The 15,935-nt window shown below is 41.5% G+C and overlaps 1 protein-coding gene across 5 annotated transcripts in view; it reads right to left on the bottom strand.

Annotated features, from left to right (window-relative positions):
- The window catches only part of ARVCF (ARVCF delta catenin family member), a 288,989-nt gene that overhangs the window by 144,630 nt on the left and 128,424 nt on the right, over window positions 1-15,935 (bottom strand). Inside the window, exon 1 of one of the 5 annotated variants that reach the window (XM_074921414.1) lies at window positions 11,653-12,083. The exons of the other annotated variants lie outside the window; for them this stretch is intronic. Within the exon in view, the coding sequence (XP_074777515.1) occupies window positions 11,653-11,673 (21 nt within the window). The 5' untranslated portion in view covers window positions 11,674-12,083. Of the gene's footprint in view, window positions 1-11,652; window positions 12,084-15,935 lie in introns of those variants that run through there. 5 annotated transcript variants of the gene reach the window in all.

Below are 15,935 nucleotides of genomic sequence, written 5' to 3'. Positions count from 1 at the left end.
TGTGCAGATGCAGTAAGTCTGATCATCATCATCACCATCCAAACACTACGTGGTTTCTGCAATGGAGTAGATGTTATGCAGAAATCCAAGAGATAATGAAGACTGTTCTCCAGAATCATAGCTACTACAACTGGTATGCCAGCAAAATACTGTACCAGCTAAAACAGCTATGGAGACAAAGATGATAAATAACAGAAAAAATAAAAAATATAACTAGAAACAAATTCTACTCTGGAAATCTACACTTTCAAAGCATTTAGACCTGTAGCACTAACCCTATCCATTATAGGCCAGGAGTAGTCAGGTAGTCAAACTAGAAACTTCCAGTGTTCCAGATTTGCCTGCAGTTGTCCTCATCTGCTCATCTACAGATTAAGAACTAATTAAACCACAAGTTGATATTCTGAATGACAATTTTTCCACTACATTTGCAACTACTGTATGCATTTAGACTCCTTACTGTTCGTATTTCTTTCAACTGATGCCTATCAGATACAAAACAGAGACAAAAGCTATAGGAACGTTAATTAAGTTCTGGGGTAATCCCAATACTGGACAAACATACAGTTTATTTGGAAAATGCAATCAATACTGGAGATATAAAGTATTAAAAAAAAAATTTTAGGCAGGTATCTCTACTCCTCAGAACTACTATAGAATGGAGCTGCACAGTTCCGCCACTATTGCTAGGTTTATAAATAACTGGGTTTGAATTAAACCCGGAAGAAGAATGAAAAATTGATGTTGCACCAGAACAAGTTTTTGCTTAAGGTGTTTTGCCCCCCTAATAAAGTTAAAACACTGGTGCCATTTTTACAACAATAAAATACTTTTCTGTTACTGACGTTGCACAGGATGCCCCTGCTTCCGAGGTAAGGGGCTAACACTTCCGTGGAAGCATCACTTCTACCTGTTCAACAGGCACCCGCAGGAGGGTAGGGGAATGAGAGAAAGAGAGAGGGAGGGAGGAAAAAAGGGAGCAGGGTCAGGTCATTAAGCTGAAATCCCAGGAGGTGACTAACATCTTATTCAGGGAAAGTTTCATGCCAATTTCATAAACCTATTGAGTGAATAATGTAGGGAGAAACAATGCTGGTATCAAAAGGGAAATTAATGATGACCTGAATTTGAAACACAGAAATCACCCACGCAGAGACACACTGATTCACAAACATCTCTGTACTGTAAGGATTTGCAAGAGAAGGTTGCATTCTGGGACATGTCAATTAAAATTAAGAATGAAATAACTCTGTGCAACAGTGCTGAATGGCATTTTCTCTCAAGAGACCACAAGTTCAAATTGAGATTTCAGCTGTGCAATCAGATTTCCCTTCTTAACTCTTTCCTTTCCAAGGCAATTGATCAGCTCATGACAGTCTTCCATCTCCCTCAACTCTCAGCTAAATCCAAAGACATTTTAGACCTGTACCTGCCCGAAGCCCAAAATCCAGATTGTGATTTCTGCCAGAAAGCCAGCTCTAAACTGCTATGAGTGTTACCAGAACCAAATCTAGAATTTCGAAGACCAGTTAAAAAAAAAAAAGGGGGTGAAAAGTGACATTGTAACAGACTGAAGTGCACTGCTCAACTAGTCAAACTGTGAAACTGTGCAATAATTTTGAGAAATTTGTCCTCAACAGTTGTCAGGGCCAGTAGTTAAGTTTATTTTGTCCAGTGGAGAAGTTGGCCTTCATCACTTCACATTATCTCCCACACACTAACCAGGTGTGCAGTCTGATCCCAACCATGCTCCACAACAAAGTTCACTGCCTGCATCCATTCTGGATGAAACCAGGAGCTCACACAATCCTGTGGGCATTCCTAGTGCATTCCCACCACCATTATGGGAAACACATCTGGCAGAACCACAAAAGAGTGCTTCTAATTGAGCTATACTGCATGAAGCGCCAAATAAAGCCATCTTGACATTTTTCCTCAGGAGAACATGGAGCTGAATTTTGAGAGGAAAAGTACCTTTTCCCAATTTGCTAGCCACCCCAAAATATACTTTGTAGACCAAAGGAAACATTAAAAAACAACACAGTTTAAGTAGTGTATTTCCATCATTACCTTAAATTTTGAAGGCATCTTTAAAAAGCATTTATCTATAATTTACACCCAGGAGAAAGGTAATTCTCCCTGTCCCTTTAAAAGAAAACTGTGGATTTTTTAGAAGAACAAAACACTTAAGGGAATTTTAAATACAGGAAGAAGGGATAAGAGTATGGGGGAAGAACCCAATAGTCTTCGTAAATATTTTTGTGACTCCAGTTGCCAAAACAGTATCCACATACTGTACCTCGGCCAAGTTTCTTTGAACACAAGAAAATTCAGAGAGCAACAATTCATGAAACACACCCACACATTTGCAGTATATTTATACAAGCATACACAGCACTTCAGCTGCTGTGGACATGACTCTTCCTTTACTATCTCGATGTACACGGCAGATGCCAATTTTACTAGTGTCTTTCTGAAGAGTCTCTGGAATCCAGCCAAGCTTAGGATGGGCGTTACACAATATTTGCTATGCCTCTTGGTGGAGGCAGCAAAGGAAGAAAATTACATTTTATCTGAGTATTGAAAAGTTTGAGTTAGCACTGTTAACCTGAAATTTTAAAGTGTCAGCTTTAGGAAAGAACAAAAAAGAAACTGATCCCATGTAACTGAAACACAAAAGAAGACTGTGACTGGAGTTTCAAAAACCAAGAAGCAGAACAACTTACTGGATTAAAAGAATGTCACACCAGATTGAAAACTTGCAGGGAAACGTTTAAGTTGCTATTTACACACCAAAACAGCAGCCAGATTTTCAGAATTGTTCAGTGGATTGACACAGCACTCTAACTGATCTCTAATCTTATCTGCTGTTGGTGTATACCTGGAAAGACCTGAAAGTCTGTCCCTCATTTTCGGTTGCCTATATAGCAGCAGTTTTCCCTTTGAAGATTTGGCCCTTGAAGAAATGGTAGAAAATAATACATTTTAAAATCCAAAATATTAAAAAGGAGCCATAACATTTTCAACAATGGTACTAAACAACATTCTCCCTCTCAGTTCACATTTTTATAGATTTGATGGAAAATACTTATTTTTGTATGTTAAAATACAGAAGCTGCAACTGCAAATGCAAAGGTCTGTCTGTCACTATTACACAAATAACAAATTAGCACTTCTTTGCACCTCCCTTGTACTGTTGCAGTCAAGAGAGAAGGTGTAGTGTCACCTTCTGCTTGCTTCGCTTTTACTGAATGTTATCCAAGGAAGCCTTTTTTGCTGTCTCCTACATCAAAAATGATTGATGGCTGCTGTTTTTGATGTAATTACAAATGGCTCTTCCCTCCAGAAATAACCTGCTAAAAAGAATCTTGTACATTAGAAACAAAGTATTACCCTTAAAAATTGCCAACAGTGTGCACTAATACATAGCCCTGATATTACTGTGCCACTAGCTGGTGTCATGACTGTCACTGGCAGATGAAAAGCTGAATAGGAAAGAGAAAAGAAATGGGATGTGATAAGATCACATAATAAAATACAAGATAAATGTGTCACTGTGACCAAGATGCATTCTAACCTCAGGTAATAAAACAACATGTCATGGTAGAAAGAGAAAGAATGACCCAGATGAGATGAAATTGCTAAGGACAAATGCAAAATGTTCCTTGTCTAGCATACATTTACATACATTTACTCACATTTACATATGCTAATGTGAGCATTTTTTTTTTAAATTTCATTTTTTAAAAACTCTTGTAAACATACCATAGTCCATTCCTTTTGGGCAAAGAGGAGAATCAAGAACCAGAAAGTACAGCAAGCTTATTAAAAAGCTGGGGGGTACCCTTATGTCACTGTAGGTTTCAATGCATGTGCAAAGCAAGGCATTATGCATGTCTTGAATTCCTAAGTTTTGGGAATGCTCTAAGTATTGCCATTCTGGTTACAATCTCACACCCATCAGAAACAGGGCAGTAAAGTGCTGCTTTAGGAGGGGCTTTCACCTGCTCCCTTTCTTTACCCAAATGAGCAACAAGTGAGAACAACCAGAGGGAAATATCTCACCCGTGAAGTCCAATCACCTCTTTCAAGAACAACATAACACTCATGTGATATGAGGACCACTTCTCCTCAAACAGAGATACAACTGTATTTATAAGATCTAGTAGAAAATAAAGGAAGAAGCAACTAGACAGTAAAGAACTTCTACAGCACACCAGCTAATTTCAAAATTACCAACTCAACAGAAAACAACTAAGGCATGACAACGAACAAGCCAAGCAGCATTTAGGGGAAGTAATGAAACCATACAGCTTTTGAAGTTACCAGCACAGAATAAGCTTTCCATTTTCATTAAAGGCAACTCTTAATATCATTAGTTACTCTTAAAAAAAAGTCTGCCGGCATTCCAGGAATTCAAGGGGACATCTCATAGCCAGATGCTGTGAAAGCAGTGAGAGTTAGATTTTACAACAGTAAGCAGCATCAACACATACTTTATGAATAAAATCTACAATTTACAAAGTCACTCCTTACTTTCACAGCATCTGGCATTTAAGTTGAAATCTTTTACAACCCAGGAAAAGAGTATTAATAACTGTTCCCTCTTTAGAGCATCATAAAAAATTATCTATAAAGAGTTGCACTCAAACTAGTGAAAACCATATCTAGGATTCATCAGAGACTTAAAATGGGAGAGAGATCACCAAGACAGCTGGGAAACACTGGTCTCCCAAAACATATTGCTGGTTTTACAGATGAGCTGATAACCAATGTAACCGAGGCCAGTAACATAAAGCATCTGCTGGATTAAGTTTAAATGGTAATACATTCCTCCAAATTTACTGTGTATGAACAAAAGGAGAATTAGTCTGGTCATCACCGCTACCATTAAGAAGGTGGTTTAAGAAGGACAAAATACTAACAGAAGTCAGCAAGGTGACTGGGAGGAAATTATATACATGGGAGAACATCAGCATGACCTGATGCAGAACCAGAGCAGTTCTACAGAATTTATGCCCATGTGAGACAGTAGTGACATGGAAGAGCTTCTAGCCACCATTTCATTTTAAAGAACTGGTCTCTGGTTTACCAGTGATCAACAAGGATTTGGGAAGGCTTTGATAGAGAAATCCAGCCACCTGCATAATCTGTTTTACAAATAAGCCATTTGTCCAAAACAAAACAACTTGGTTTGCATTACCATAACAGTACCACGTGAAGTACAGTATCTAGTTCTATATACTGGTGGTTTCCTTTCTCCACATTACTATACTTTCAGTAGCCCTGTCTTAAACTCCACCTCATTCAAATTCGGAAAGCTCTCATCTGTGCATAACTTTCTGGTATAAACACTGGTTTACGTCTTTGTTAAATGCATCACAAAACCAGCCAGTGAAGGCGCACATGCTGCCATGCCCAGAAGCCAAAAGGGCCTTTATCCCCATAACACTGAATTTGCCTGAGAATCAGATCATCAAAAGAGTGATGCAAATAGCCTCACATGCAAAACTTACTAAAATAATTTGAAAGAGTTTATAATTCAAACGTCAGAATAATCCTGATCACACACTGCAACTGTTTACATCTCAGGGCTCTACCAAACATAAACAAATTGTACTGCATATCTTTTATCAGCTCCTTAATGAATTACAAGTTTGTAAGTTGAAAAGTGTCCCGAATGTTCCTGATGATTCTGATCCGTGCCACACTACACTCACCCAGAATAATGCTTAAATTATCTTCTCATCTCTTCCATATATGTATTTTTATACACACACATATATATACACACATGAAAATACATTCTCTACAGTATAAAAATAAGCCCTCACATTTTGGTTTCATTTCAGGCTTTCGGGAACATCTCTTTCTCTGAACATTACAATAGTCTGGCTGTGAAGTTCTACTAAAAATAAAAGTTCAGAGCTCTGCCAAGTGATTTAGCTTGCGGAGGCAGAAACTCCCAAGCTCAAAAACTCACCAGGTTTACTTAGAACAGTTTTCACTTTATTTCTTGAATGCCAAAGAGAAGTGTTGTGATGCTAAGGATAGATGTGTGGGATTAGCCAAAAGGCAAAAACTCAGGCATTTCAATTTCCTGCTCTAAGCAGGTGTGGGCTTGACTCAAAGAGGCAGAGAACACCATGGGAAGTAATGAATTTTCCTATTACTGCAGCATACAGAGAGCACCGAGTCCATGGAATCACCACACTTAGTAAGACAGAAGAGATCTTGCCCGGCCATGTGTAGATACAAAAGATTACGATTCCCCAGAGAATGTGAGATTTTAGCCTCTGCGTGCTCATGAAGCTTCTCTCAGGTACAGTTACAGTTGTTCACTGCTTAGGCATGCAGATGAATGAATACAAAAAGAATCACAAAGCCTGGCTACAACCTAATGAAATGCATAAGACACAAAGGACATTATGAAATTTAAAACTATCAAGTCTGAGTTTCAGTTTTCCTTTTATCCAATAATTTTAAATACACTCTTCTCTCGTCTCAGGATTTATTTCAGGGACTCCATTCACTCTTAAGCCTCTCCTCTTGCTATTTATTCTATGGTTGGGACACAGGGAAGAATCATCAGGTCCCCCTCATCCTTAAAAGGAAAGAAAATCTAACAGCAAAATCCTATGTTCCATTTCTCACTAGAAACAAAAACTTTGAACATAAACTAAACATCACCTCTGCTACCCTAACCTTATGACTATTAAAGCTACTATGATATTAATTTCCTTCTCTTACCTCCTGAAGTATAAACAAGTTTGTGCAATGCTATGAAAAAATACATAGGCTAATACGAATTTATGAGGAAGACTTACTTCTATTAACAAAAATACCCTGGAAGGCAGAATTCAGCAGAAGAAAGTTCCCATCCATTATCAGCCCGCTGCACATGCATCCTTAACCTTTTCAGGAATTTTTCCACAAGGTCATTGTTGGGCATTGCTGAGCTTTGCTGGACAACATCAATCACACAGAAGATGCTACTGAAACAGTAGTTTTCAAAAACATGAAGAACAGGGTCTTTTTAATGCTCTGTCCTCAGAAAGAATTGACCAAACAAAATGTACACAGACCTCCCAGGCCAAGTAATGTGAGATAAGAAACACCTGTATTGTCTTGATGTTGTTCCACCAGCAAGAGTAGTTACGTGAGATGCTATGCACATGCTTACGTTCCTCCCTTGCGCTTTTCTTTCTCCAGCTGCTTCCCCTCCCTGTTTCACCCCCAGGGGAAGGTACAGCTCTTCCAAGGGCCTCAAACAGTCTGGTTCAAGATATCATTCTTTTCTTAAAGCATGTAGGGCTTGCTTCAGTTTTTAAGCTGGATCAATTCACTGGCCTTGTCCACGGAATGATCCTGAAAACATGTGTTTGCATAACCGAGAGGGCAACCTGTTGCATAATTTGGGAAACCAACAGCCAGCAATAGCAAAGGACAAGATCTTCTCAACCCAGTGAAGCTTAAGCTTCCATCTCACACAATCATACTCACAAATGTTTCCAGAAAGGTGAACAAACAGTGGTGGAGTCTGAACTTTAGTTTCCTCAATTAAATCCACATTATCTTAGAAATATTAGTTTTGTGTCTCAGAGTGGTATCTTGTGGGGTGAGGGGAGGGAGTAACACCTCCTTAAATTAGCAGAGGCATTTTAGAAGTTTTGGGGTTGGAAGAAGCAGTAAATGAAATATGTTTTGGTATGTTTCCTCTACCTTTATGGCATACTTAAAATTAAACAGGAGCTTTTTAGAAGTTACCCTTCATATAGTTCCACAATTTTGCCATCACAGAGGAAATTAACTTTGAGCAACTGAGGAACAGTTGCGGCGACAGATAGAGACACACTGAAAACATGCTAAAATCCTCGTATTCAGAGAAATGCCTTATTATTTAACACTCAAATACAAAGACATTTTATACATGTCATACATGTTTTCAAACCAGTGACCCTGACACTACTCCTACTGGTCAGAATCAAAACCTTAATTTAGTGGCAGAAGTGAACTCCTCAGAGAAGAGTGTTTGAGATTACCTGTTTGAGAAAAGCCCCGTTAAAAACATGCAGCCTGTGCAGGTTCAAATGCAACTGTTTAACATGGTTTTATTTCCCCATTTTGATCTTCCATAATAAGAGCACTTCTAAATAATGAGAGACATTGAGTGTACATGCTTTTTTTAAAAAAAAATAATTTGTTTTTAGTAACTGCAGTGTAACTTAAGCAAAAAATGCAGACAGCCTGATTCTCCCTGTACACCAGCTCACCTCACGACCTTTGGGACAGGTGGTTAAGCACCACAGCCTCGGGAAGTGCAATCCCTGGAATGCTTTGCCTGGCACGTCTGTTGCTGTTACAAAACTGTATATGCACAGGCAGACACACAAACTGGACGTTATAAACCCTCATATTCCAACAGCTCCGACAGCACTTTTAGAAGAACACCGTTCTTGCAAAAGCATTTTCAGAAACAAAGCACTTCCATTCTCACAACCTACACGTCGTGTCCTGCTGCAGCTCCAGAGCACCCTGGTCATGGTGAAGGACCGCACTGTGCAAGCTATTTGTATCAAGAGGTAAAGACACAACCCCACACCTGAGTTCCAAAGTTCCACACATGAGTTAGGCAGTAACTGCCTAAATGTCCCCCTCCTGCAGGGAGTTACTGCCTCTGTGGGAGAGCTAGCAGAAGGGAATGTGTGCCTCTACTCAGTTGCTTCAGTTCAACATCTCATTAACTGAGTCCCAAAACACATTCCCTTTGCCCAGCTCTGCCACAGAGACCACAACTACAGGCAAAGGGTTCACTTCAAGGAGCAGGCAGGAGTCATCATTGTAGACTGCTGCATCTCTTCACTCCAAGGTAGGAGAGCACATTAGATGTTTCAGGCCTATTATATGTGACAATCCATGGGTGAATCCATAGAGATCCATGCTGAAACTCAAGTTCCCTTCTTAGTTGTTTTTTCTAGTATGACTTGCCCAACTGTTTGGAAAATGATAATGCTTTTGCATGCTGCACCGCTATGAACATCTCTTCCACAAGATTTCCATCACTGGTACAGATTCATGTCAGATATGTCACTAATGGATCAACCACTTTGTCATTCTGCCAGATCTAAGATTTCATACCCTCTCACATCAGTATCATTCTCTAGCGAAACACTTCAGGAACAAAGTGCTGAGGAAGGGCAGCCTTAGTTCAGTCCCTGAATTAGGAATGTTAGCAAAGTATTTTCTTGAAGCAGGAATAACACAGAACCAAAGGGCTTCTTGGCAAAAGTCACTTTGACTCTTTATCCCTTCAGAACTGCATGGCCCTGAGGCAACCCAGCACTTAAGGTGTCAGATCCAGACCAAAGCTGTATGTCATACAGTGGCGAAACATATTTTAACAGTTCCAGACTTCAAGATCCTTCTGAATTTCATAAACTCTATACTTACTTTCAGGCCACTGGAGATACTCAGCACAAACTTCAGCAGTCTTCACCCCTCATCAGCAGGAAGGGGAACAGCCAAGGGGGAGTGTCAAGAAGGTGACACCTGCCCTGCATGCTCGGGGCCACAAGAACAGTTTCTCAGCATTTGTTTCTACTACCAGTGCTTCCAGGTACAATGCTGCTTTTGTGGCCCAGAACTTCAGGAAGAATGACTATTCCCAGTAGAAGCCAAAAGCATAGTTAAAAGTTACTCTTGGTTCTTTTTAATTACAATTTCGTGACTGTCTTTAAGCACATTAGGGCTTTAGTTAATGTGGCAGAAGTCCATTCCAGTATCTCTCCCATTTTTGTCTGTATGGATTGTGTTGACTTGCCATTCACCCCAAAGTCATTTATCCATTTGGCTTAGTTTTACTTAATTGTGATCATTACAGCTAAAAGATTATTTTCTAGAGGCTCTGTAACTGCACAATAAATTTCTCTGACAACTCATGGTTTAAAACTACTGCCTTCCATTAAGCAAAGCATTCTCTAATACACTGTTGCAGTATCAGACTGATCAGTTATATTGCAAAAAGACCTCAGAATGAATCAAGAAATCTTGCTCTATCAGAAAAGATAAATATATCTCTCTCTGGTCCTCAACTATGACAGGCAGCATGAAAATTAAAACCATGAGATTTTTTTGTTTTGATATGGAAGAAGAATTTACAAGTTAACGAAATGCATGACCTGAAGTGATTAACTCACTCAAGCTTTTCCTCCTATCAAAACAGAAAACCCAGAAGACAAGAACACAGCTCTACTGCACAGGTCTAGACATTAAACTTTTTTTTTTTTTCTTTTACAGTTAGCATTCTGCTCCTTATCTTCATTTATTTTCTTCATGTACTGGGGGAAAAAAAAACAAACACCACGACAAACAAACCCCCCCAAAACCAACAACCAGATTCCCAAAGAGCTGCTAACTATATCCATCTATCTAAAAATGAACAACCCATTGCCTGTAATCTGACAGGTACAGAAACTTCAGGTCAGGCAGAATGAGCAGGACCGCATACACAAATAAAATCCCCTCCTCCCTAAAAAGTCCACAGGTAGCATGACACACAAACAAGCACCCAAACAAAACCAGGATTCGGTCACCTCTGGCAGGCAGGGCAGCGATTACAGGGACTGCCTACAGACAAAGAAATGATCACTCAAGGGCCCAGCTGAAAGGGCTACTTTCCCCTCAAGGGAACCAAGAGCCTATTTGCATTGAGAAATGATTCAGCCTTCTGTTACCGAGACGGACAAGTTGAACACAGCAGTACTAAACCAAATTGAAGCACCTCTAACAATTCCAGTGCACTGAACCTAAACCAATTCACAGATGTATTATCAGGGATGTGTTAGCGTTGCATTTTCTTATCCTAAAATACTCTTTTCAAATTAAAAAGGTAGAGAAGGAAAAGGAGCGTTCAGAAAACGATAACATCTCATCCCAGTTTGAGGAGCAGCTCTACTCTGCCACCACCTGAATTTACAGGGTTTCCTGAGGCTTACCAGGTAGATGAAGGTTAACGAGGTAAGCACCTATAAACTGCAGGAGTCTACATGATCTCTCTTTATTTAAATCTATCCTGCAACAGCTTTACTCTGCAGTGCCCAATGACACTCCAAGGTAAAGAATAAAATTTGAAATCTTTTTCACACAGAGCTGTAAATACATTATTATTAAGACAACAGCCAAGAGGGCTTTTTATTTAAAATAACATTTAGAGTGAAAAGCTGAAGTTATTTCCCTGGTATCTTCCAACGACAAAATCAAAGAGAAAGCAACGGAACACTGTATGGGAAAAGCAAACATTTAACCAAAGCAAACACAACAGCAAAGCTTTCTTTTTTAAAAGCACTATTTCTAGCTCTTCATGTCAGAGTTCCCTAGATTTATTGAGCGGGACGAGAAGGTCAAAGAGAACAATAGCTTGCTTTTTTGGGTGTTTCACCAGTTAACACCGCAGGGACAAAAGCAAAAATCTCTCTCGAACGCTCTGTTCGAAAGAGCAGCTCCGCTTTTGCTCTTCGTTCTCGGCTGAAGCACGAGGAGCGATCCCTTCCACCCCCCGGCAGCCTTCTCCTTCCCGCACGCCCCGGACCCGCCGCACACGCGGCCGCGCGGACCCGCCCGAGCCGGGAGCAAGGAGCCAAGTTTCGCACTAACCTGTTTGAGTTCCGCAGGCATTTACGCAAGGTGCCAGTTTCACAGTCCCCGGCAGAGAACACCTCCAGCTTCCCGCAAAGCCTCCCCGGACCCAGCCCGCGGCTCTGACAGCCGCCACAGCCTCCTCCGGAGCGCCCCCAGCACCCCCGCCGCTCGGGAGCCCCTCCGCAGCGCCCGGCAGACCGAGCCCATCCAGGGCGGCGGGGCCGCGCCGATGGCAGAAGGCACGGCCGCGGGTCCCGCCGGGGACGCGTCCCTTTCACATGGCTCTGCCCGCCGCTGCCCCGGCGCCCGGCAGGCCCCGGCCCGGGGGGCGGAACTGGCGGGCGGCCGCAGCCGGAGCGGGCTGAGGCGCGGCCACGCCCGGGGAGCGGGGAGCGCCCGGCGGCTCCGGTTCCCGGCTGGAAACGGCGGCTCCGCGGGGGGGCGGAGGGAGCGGGCCGGCGCTCCGCGGGCGCAGGAGGAGGCGCCGCGGCGGGGGAGCCGCTCCCCCGGCCCGGTCCCCCCGGGCGGGCGAGGCGAGCGGCGAGGCGCTGCGCCCGCGGGGTGCCCGCGCTGCCCGCCCCCCCGCTGCGTGGCAGAGACAAAGAGGGAGAATGTCACCACGAGAAGGACCGCTGGCAGCGCCTCGGCAAGCGCTAACCTGGGGGGCGCGGAGCCCCCGCTACCGGCTGCGCGGGAAGCGGAGTTGCCTCGTGAGTGACAGGGAGGTGGAAGAAGAAAGCACACGAAAGGAAAGGCGCTTGCTTGCTTACTTTTTGCACTTCACTTCGAGATTAACGCCGTCCCTCATGCACCAAAACCAAAGACAAACGATCTTCCCTCCCAGTCTCCTCCCTTTTCCACCTCACACAGATGCAGCGAGGCTTACAGCTCAAAGTACAACTGGCCTCATTAATAAAGCCATTCACCTGCCCACAAACCTGTCCCACATTCATTAAAAGGTTGTCTTGTAAATGACTCATTACCAGAATGAATGCCAGATGTGCTATACCTTGCATCCACCACATTCTGCAACAAAACTGGGACTTCTCACAGCACGATTTTCACATCCATTTATTGCCAGTAAACTGCAAGGATCCAGCTTTTAATGTTCAGCCTCTGACCAGGCAGCTAAGCTGCGAACCTCCATAAAATCCCTAGAAGGAGGAGAGCCTCCCATACTTGTTCTAGAATCTGATCCTTCTTTTTGCCTTTTCCAAGGAATTGCAGAAAGGATATGTATTAATGAATGTATTAAGACATCAAGTCTTACAAGAAAGACACCTAGGTAGGTAGGTGTAAACCAACCTTAATAAACCTGAAGACTCTTTTTCCCCTCCAGATCCCCCCCAGGGACAGGAGGACGTGCTTACCCAGCCCTGGAACTAAATCCCTGCCCTTCAGACGAGAGCAGTTAACCAGGTCTGGGAGGCAGCCAGCTAAATCCTCCCCCAGTGCTAAATAACCAGCACTGCTTGTAGTCGCCAGCCAAGGGGTAAGGGTTGTTTTTCCTCTTCCATACAGCAAACCAAAGCAATAAATAAATCCACCACTGTAACAGCTGGTGGCTGAAGAATGGTAATTAGGGACTGAAAGCTACTGGAATCAAATTAGAGACTATCCCTGTTTTCCAGAGACAGCAAGACCAGCTATAAAGCAGAAAGGATGGTACATTACAATTTAATCTTCTTTAATTATCAGAATGGGCGCCTTTACACAAAAGTGCCTTTTCATCCCATCTCCAGGTTCCCAGAAAATTCTAAAACATGCTTCCAGTGTCAATGTAATTAACATGTTATCATATCAATCCTACCAGACCAACATGAAAAGGTGGCATCTCCTGTACTGACATTAAAGAGCGGAAGGAATGCTTCAGACATATTTAATCTTAATTTCAGTCTTCCTGTTACTGCCAATGTCAGCGTTCCAGCTGAATACTAGAGCTAAGGCTTTGTATTTTAGGGGCAGAGAAGAGGGCAGAACTACATTACACAACTCTGATCTTAATTTGTTTAAAAATAAATGCTGTAAAGGTTGACAAGGGTAATGGTAGATGTTCTACAAGGTTTAGCTGAAGCAAAGTATTTGCTTCGCTGGAGGGAATAAATATGCTCTATCTACAGAGGAATAATTTAGAGGCAACTGCTAGCGGCCATTAATAAAACACTTAAAGGCCAAAGCAAAAGAAACGCACTTTGTATGAGTCTCCTGTACTTTTGTACAGCACTTGCCCCCCCCCCGCCCTTCTCCTTGTCCAACTTTTCTTCAGTTAACAAATGAAAATAGCTCAACTTTTGTTGAGGCCATGCTGGCATAGAAAAGTACCATTCAATTTAGGCATGCACATGGATATGTGCCAGACCTTTATACACTGTCAAAGAAAAAAACGCTATAAAGTCTATATCCATAGGGCACTGAAGTAGCTACTCTTGCATGCAAAACGACAAAACTGAAAACTTTCCTGGATGGCCTTGCCAATTCTTACTCACATAAGAAGTCTCTCATGTTGTAAACCCTCAGGTATTTGTGCAAGCCATGCAAGATTAGCATTGCTGAATTCTGAAGTCCCACCTTCTGGAGTCAGGTTGTTATTTAAAAAGATAATCTTCCTTTCAAAAATATAATAGATGCGTGTAGGCCTTCTGGTTGTAAAATAAATTTTGAATTTTTTTTTTTTTTAAAGGCAAAATACACCTCAAGTCCCCTTATTTCTTAGCAGCTTGCCCATGTAATTCTGAAAGCTGGTATTTGGCAATGCTGAAGTAAAAGAACTAATTACCTAAATAAGAGTTATGGATTAGATCCCTAAGGTTATTCTGAACTTCCAAGTTCTGGCAACAAACACACTATCCATTAGTATCAGACTGCTGACTACATCGCAACCTCCCCCCTCCCTTTTAGTGAACCTTAATTTCTTAATCTGTCAACATTTTTCCCAGCTGCAAAAGTAGAGTGAAAACTTTCTTTCTTGTCTCTGAGAAATCAAAAATTTATACATAGGAAGGGATTTAATTCTCTGGAAGTTGAAGTACAGTATCTGGGCCAAGCTCTCTTTTTTTATTTTCTCCCATTACCCTTAAAAAATTCTCCATCACTAGCGCTGCACTATAGATTGATCTGCTCTCAGAGGCAGTAAAAATGAAATGGTTTACAGCTCTGCCTGGAAACATAACATATGGCTTCAGTGATATGTAACTTCCATAAACCCAACAGAGCAAGAAGGCACAAGATGAATCAAGAATCCCAGCTAACCATACAGGGAAAAGCACCACGATCACCTATGGCAACTCTCAGCATTAGATAGCCTATATTCATACAGGTGCTTCCATGCCAAGGATATTTTATTGTTGTTCTATGAATTTCATGCAGCAAATACACAAGGTGAGAGAACTAAAGAGCAGTACACCATGATGTGTCCGCGTGCCCTGCTGTAATGATTTTAACACAAATGAAAACAGAACATTACATCTCCAACATATATTTCACAATATTTTCCTGTTAGCATTTTCATCATTTTAAAATATACATGAAAAGTTACACGAGCCCTTTCGAAGCATCCATACTTGCTCCAAAACGGTAGCATGACTCTAGTAGGACAAATCTGCCAGGATATCTCTAACATTTCCAAAAACATGGAATATCAATTGGGGAATACTGTATATAAATGGAGGATGATTTTATGTGTCATCCTTACTTAAGAATCCAGTATTAAAGAGGTCTAAAGGCTGAAGAACAATATGGCAAAGAGAAAGCAGACAACCTTCTGTGGAGGGCCACCATTAGGCATTTCATTAAGTTCAGTGGATATTCATTTGTATACAAACACAGCTTCCATTTTGCTATATCTAATATCAGTCAACTCCATTTCATCCAAGTTGGCATATGACGGGATGAGAACAAGGACAGTCTGGTGACAGCACTGCTTACATTAGAAATAAAGGACAGAGGAAGCTACATGTCACTGCATATAGGTCGCAGCTGAATGAATGACCTATGTTTCTTCCCAGAAGCTTCATTTAGGTAAGAATCAACTACATTTTACAGGGATAAAAGTAGAAAAATCTCTTCCAGTTTAAGAAAAAAAAAAAAAAAAGCATTACATTTGTAACAAAATGACAACAGCAAAGAAAACAAATCAAATTTAAGGTTGGTAATGTGACCATAATTTCATGCTGTAGTTATTGCAAAGGAACACAAAGACACTCAAATGCAGGAAAGAAAGACCCGGTATTAACCATTTTTCACTTCTCAGATTTTGTTTTGGGTTTTGGATTTTCCAGATGATTTGTGCTGTATTTCAA

Source organism: Athene noctua, chromosome 17, assembly GCF_965140245.1.
Source record: "Athene noctua chromosome 17, bAthNoc1.hap1.1, whole genome shotgun sequence".
Classification (NCBI taxonomy): Eukaryota; Metazoa; Chordata; class Aves; order Strigiformes; family Strigidae; genus Athene; species Athene noctua.
The sequence above is the reverse complement of the archived record's forward strand: the minus strand, read 5'-3'. Positions and strand labels throughout refer to the sequence as shown.